Source organism: Dioscorea cayenensis, chromosome 19 (assembly GCF_009730915.1).
Source record: "Dioscorea cayenensis subsp. rotundata cultivar TDr96_F1 chromosome 19, TDr96_F1_v2_PseudoChromosome.rev07_lg8_w22 25.fasta, whole genome shotgun sequence".
Taxonomy (NCBI): domain Eukaryota; kingdom Viridiplantae; phylum Streptophyta; class Magnoliopsida; order Dioscoreales; family Dioscoreaceae; genus Dioscorea; species Dioscorea cayenensis.
The window spans coordinates 535,277-541,634 of record NC_052489.1 but is presented as its reverse complement, the minus strand read 5'-3'; the positions used below and the strand labels follow the sequence as shown (position 1 = coordinate 541,634).

The following is a 6,358-nucleotide window of genomic DNA, read 5'->3' as shown; positions in this document are numbered from 1 at the left end:
AATTTTTAATTTATTATTTAAATATATTAAACTAAAAACATTGTATCTGGCTATATGTGTGTCAGTGTGTGTGTATATTATTGACACATAAAAAGCAAGTTTTATAATTAAGGAATATATAATATGCAAGTAAACATAAAAGCCATATGACATGAAGAGTATGAAAGGTTTTTATGTTGATTGGACTTTTATTTTCTTCATACAAAAATAATGAATAACGTTTAAAATGGAATTAATATAAAAGTCAATGGTTTCATTAGTTCCAATCCAAAAGTTACATTCAGTTCTCACATAAAAACTTTCATGTGTGCCACAAGGTTTTATATATATTGAACTACTTGTATGCATTGAATTAAGAGAGTTGAAATTTCAATAGCATGCTCAAACGATTGACATGATATGGGGCTTGACTTTTAAAAAGAGAGAAATAGTATGGTCTTTTTGAAAATTAAATTATATATATCTTCACAAATATATATATATCTATCTATGGTTATATGATGAAAATGAATAACTACGTGGCAGAACACTTATGTCACGGTGTTTGAGTTTTAGCTACAGTAGGCCTCTAGTGTCTAACAATGGTCATGTTGAACTTTGTAATCACCTTCACATTTGCCGATCGAGGGTTCGGATTATAATACTTGAAGTTGGGATAAAAACATAGTAGTTTCTCAGTCAAATCTTTTTATAATTCTTTGAATAATGACAATCTTAGATGTTGGATAAGTGAAACTTTGTAAAAAAATGTGTTTGCACAAAATTAAGATTTTCAACTGGTTTACTGGGGCAATAAGATTTTAATGATGGATCCCATACACTCCGTCTATCCTTAATAATGTTTGATCAATGAGATGAGATCGAATTAGCACCCCAATTTTAGATGATCATTTATGTGCAATTTATTGGAACATTTGGCCTGAAAAACAAATGCATTTTCATATCTTTCAATAATTGGTGAAATTCATCAAAGTTAAGACGAATTGTTTGAATTTATGCAGCTTCGGTGGCCTAAAAAGCCAAACTTGAAGAAATTATCTTACTGATTAGAAAAAAATCTCAGCTTTGTTAGCTCCCACCCAGCTGAATCAAAAAGCCCGTTTTGGACTGATCAAGAACATGGTATTCTTTGAAGTGTCATGATCTTATGTTTGTTCTTGCATTTCATGACAATCATTGTTTTTGCATCTTTTGTTGTGTTTTTCTTATTGTGGTTATCTTATGTTCTTCTTTTTCATTCCACTTCCGGTGGATTTTTTTTTGCACTAGTGTAGTTTGTTAGCTCCTCACACCAGTCTTGTATATATATGTTGTTAATTTATTTTCTTCAATAAACTATGGTTTATATATTTTTTTCACCTATATATAAAGAAACAGGTTAATTTGCTATAGAAGTATAGTAGGATGGATCAGCTAGCAAGAAATGGAAAAGCATGTTAGTAAGTGAAATCACACTGAAAACTTGCAGAGTGATTGTGTCATCAATCATGTCCAGAAAACAGAAAAAACAGAAGACAGCCAAGAAATGCACATTGCTCAATATGGACACAGCACACAATGCATAAGAGTAGGATACAAACGAGAGATATATGAGATCATGCATGAGATATGTATATACACACACACATATATATATATATAATTGTGTACTGAAATTGGACTGCCATGCAGATTGCAGTGCTTGCATGCATGCATCAATCCTTTCACTTGTTCGTCTTGTCTCATAATTAACATCTACTCATCTATTCACGTGACCAGCCTCTCTTATATTCATGAGTGAGTGAATGAATGAATGAATGAATGTATGAATGAACCCCCTTCACATTTCTCACAACAGACTCAGTCACTCAGCTCTGCTTAATATCTGCATTTCTGATCTGCATGCACTTCTCACTGACCCTCCTAATACTTGTGATTTCCTTTTCTTTATAATCTCAAGACTCAACCCCTTATTTATATATATATATATATATATATATATATATATAAAACACGTACCACAGTATAGACTAGCTAGCTAGCTAGTACTTACAACATAGAAACACTAATGCATGCAACTGCATGCATGAGTTCTTATGTGCATGTGTGAGTACCATGCATATATATACATATGTGTGAGATTAATTGTGATCATGTGATGATCACGCATGCAGTCCTACTCAACGAGTGCATGCATGCATCTTGTTCAACAGTACTATATATTTATGTACATGTTTTAGAATAACAAAATAAGTCAAAAAACCTAAGTTAAGCTACACCTACACTAGTTGTCTAAGGGAATATATGCCCGTTTAGGCATCCGTGGCCTTTGGTCTTTGACCATAGGTCAAAATTCCATGTCTTGATGCACGTTTCTCCATTTGGATTCAGTTTGTTTGTATGCGTGTGAGAAAGAGATGATTTCCCATTCATTTTAATTATATATGAGAGTTATGAGAGTTACATATAATTAAAATTTTTATTTTTAAAAAGTTGCTGTGGGCTCATGCATGAATCTATTATCTTGATTATTGTGAGAGTTTGAATATTTGTTTTAAACTATTATATAAGTTGTAGAAATTTTATATGATTTTCATTAGAATTTGAATCGAAGGTTTAATTAGTTTGTTAAAATTCTTGGAATATGTCACCATGCATGTTATTAGATGCATGTATCTCCTTTTGTTTAATTTGGTGGATATGCATTTGACCTTGGACTCAATGATCTCTTTAACACAAATCTCTATTATTTTTTCAATCATATATATATATATATATATTTATCATCTCCCCAACATTCTCTCTCTCTCTTAGTATATATATATATATAGTGTATGTGCAAGAAGAACATTAATTTCCAAGAATTAATATTCCATGATTAATTAGTACCTTAATAGTTTACTGTTTTACATACATACATACACACACATATATATATATATATATATACTTATAATATAAATAGTGGTGGTGGTCCTGAAATGAAATGAAATGAAATGAAATGAAAGGAAGTGTTGTAGCATATGGAGGAGTGTCCCCTTGTTTCATACATCCACTCACTCATCATAAAACAATCATGTGAAGCTTTGGGACCTCTCAGTGTCAAGTGCCATCATCCTTTTATTAGTAGTCTGTGCCTCCTTCTGATCATAAGAGTACTGTACATAAGTACCATGAGAGAAGATACATACAGACAACAAGAACTCCTCAGTGTGCCCAGCAATTGGAATTTGGGGAGCAAGACCACCACTCTTCCTCCTCTCTTTTGTTTTATTCATCATCATTATCATTATTATTATTTCATTGGTATATAATTTAAAGGGGATTCAAGAAAGAGAAAGAACAAGACTTGTGTTGCAAATTAAAGTAGTAATAATAATAATAATAATAATAATAATAATAATAATAATAATAATAATAATAATAAAAGATAACATAAGCAGTGCTGTATGCACTCTTGTATCATGTTGAGAACTTGTAAGATTGTACACATGCACCACATCTTCATGTGGATATATGATATGATGATCATGAACTTTGAGACACAATGATAGGAACAAAAATTTTGTTAAGTACTTGGATGGTTAATTAATTGATCAGTCATCATCAGTAGTGCTGCAACTTGTTCTTCCAATTCCCAGCAATGTCGAAAGCGATCTTGTCGGCTTCGATGCGTGTTCCGAGTAGTCCTCTCCTTGTGAATCCTACATAATAGAGCCCTTTCTCTCCTTTCCATCCATTAGAGCATAACTGATGATGATCATGTTCTTCCTATAATTAAAAACCAATTAATAAATTAATGCTTTGTATTATATATATATATATATATATAATGAAATGGGAATTAATTATATATGAATAAATGATTGATGACCTTGAGCCATGAAGGAACATTGTTTGTATAACCAGTTGCGAAAAGCACAGACTCAAATGTCAGTTCTCTCCCATCAACAAACTTGGCTCCATTGCATGTTAGAGATTCTACTTCTGGTACTATCTGTAAAAAGATTTTTACAGAAAAGAAATCTTGTCTTTTACCTTCTGTAATATATATATATATATATATAATTAAATAATAATAATAATAATAATAATAATAATAATAATAATAATAATAATAATAATAATAATACCTTAATGGTTCCATCTTTGATGAATGAAAGAGCTCCAACATCCAAAACGGGTGTTTTTCCTGTCAAGTTCTTGAGCTCCAGTGGCCCCATTTGAGGTCTTTTTAACCCATACTTCTCTGTGTCTCCAATCACCAACTTGGCCACCATTACCAGCACTTTGTCCACCATTCTCAATGGCAGCCATTTCATCAACTTCATTGCCAACTTAAATGTTGATGTTCCTAGTATCTCCCTTGGCAAAACATGCACCTACACACACACACATGCATGCATATATATTCATCTTGTTCAAAATCAATTGAATTAATTAATGATCAAAAAAACAGAACATATATATATATATATATATATTACCCCAGTTCTCACAGACAGGAAAGGGATAGCACCATGCTCACACAAGTCCAAGCACATCTCCATCCCTGAATTCCCACAACCAACAACCAAAACCTTCTTGTCCTTATACTCCATTCCATTCTTATACTCACTAGAATGCAAGACACTGCCATGGAACATCTCCCTCCCTTTCATCTCTGGCATGACTGGTTCTGCATTCTCTCCGGTGGCCACCACCAGCCACCTTGACATAAACTCCACCACCTCCGGCAAAACAGTTGACTCACCAGACTCCGATAACGTCTCCGAGAGGGACTCACTAGTTCCGGAAGCAGCCGAAAGAGGCTCAGAAACAGTGACAATGACTCTCCAAAGGGAACAACTGGCATCAAAGGAAGCAGACACTACAGTGTGATTGAACAAAGGCTTAAGTGAGAAATGGAGAGCATAGGAATGGAGGTAATGGAGGAAGTCATTTTTTGAAGGGTAAGTAGGGAAGTGAGTTGGGAATGGGAGGTGAGGAAGTTGGCATAACTGTTTAGGGAGGTGGAGAGAAAGACGATCATAGGTATGATGTTGCCACAGATCAGCGATATCGTTTGATCGCTCGATGATCATCGAAGGGATCGATAGACGGCTCAATGAGGCGGCCACTGCCAGACCTGATGGCCCTGCGCCTATTATGATTGGCCCGGCCACCATGGATGGTATTGTTGGAGTACTTGGAGTAGTAGTAGTAGTAGTAGTGATGGTAGGGTTTTCACTAGTTTATAGCCATGCATAACAAGTTGGGCGTGGACTGTATTTGTGTACGTATTTATATATATATATATAGGTATGATGTGCTAAAGAGAAAATAGTTGCATGCAAGTAGAAACTAATATGTATGAAGTAAAGAGAAACTGTTTCTCCAAGAGTTTCTATATATATCTTTTCTCTAGAGTATAGACTGGCTAAACATAAGGTAATTAATAGTCTCATTCTCTATATATATTAATAGAGAATATATATCACTAGCTATAATGCAAGAAGTAGCAAGAAGTGACCAACAAGAAGAAAGAGAGAAAGAGATATTATATGGCTTGAAGGTGAGAAATGACTCTATCTTTCTATATGAGGAAGATAAAGAAAGAGTTAGGGAGAAAACAAGTGTAATGCAAGTTATGAGAAAAGGTATGGATGGAAGGAAGGAAGTTGGAAGGGCAAAGGACTATATAGAGAAAGGAGTAGAGGGATTGGGACTTGAGAGGACCAGTGGGATGATGATACTATTTGTGTGAATAGGAGTATTGTGAGACTCTCGGTTGCCATTTATTTGTTTTTAAGGAAATAAAAAATGAAAACAAAGTTCCATTTTGCTTAAGTTCTTTCAGCCTTTCAGTTATATCTATGTGTTAATGTGTATGTTGGGATTCTAGCTAGCTCTAAATATATCTCTGATCAGTGTGTGTCTTGGAGTTGGAGTAGTGTAAGGAGTAGTTGTGGGGGGCTAACTGCTAAGTCTTTGAAATGGATATATACTTTTTAGAGTGGTTGGAGAGTACATGCATGCACTCTTTTATCCAAACGGAGAAGAGGACGAGGCATTGTACATGAACTTTGATTTCTGTGTGTGTGTGTGTGTCCATCTTGCATGGATTGACAAAACAGGGGAAAGGTTTTCACAGAAATTAAATGATTATTATATATAGTCTTTCTTTTTCTTAACCTACATACTCTAATTAGATATGTTTGAAAATAATAAGGAGAGAAATAATCTATTTGTTAACCATCCGTTTATTGAAACTATAACCTTAAATATTTCAGCCTCAATTACTTACCCAACAATTACAGAGTCTAATGTAGTATATATTTGGTATATATAAGTTAAAAAATAAATAAAAAAAAGCTCAGACAAAACAAACAAAAGGAAA

At 33.7% G+C, this 6,358-nt stretch overlaps 1 protein-coding gene across 1 annotated transcript; it reads right to left on the bottom strand.

Annotated features, from left to right (window-relative positions):
* Positions 1–3,585: 3,585 nt before the first annotated feature.
* On the bottom strand, positions 3,586–5,147 carry LOC120250528 (indole-3-pyruvate monooxygenase YUCCA8-like). Its single transcript, XM_039259353.1, has 5 exons — positions 4,806–5,147; positions 4,467–4,748; positions 4,113–4,361; positions 3,854–3,976; positions 3,586–3,750 (listed from the first exon to the last, which is right to left on the bottom strand). Exons 1-5 carry the CDS (start codon positions 5,145–5,147, stop codon positions 3,586–3,588), a joined length of 1,161 nt encoding a protein of 386 aa, XP_039115287.1.
* Between the last annotated feature and the right edge of the window lie 1,211 nt (positions 5,148–6,358).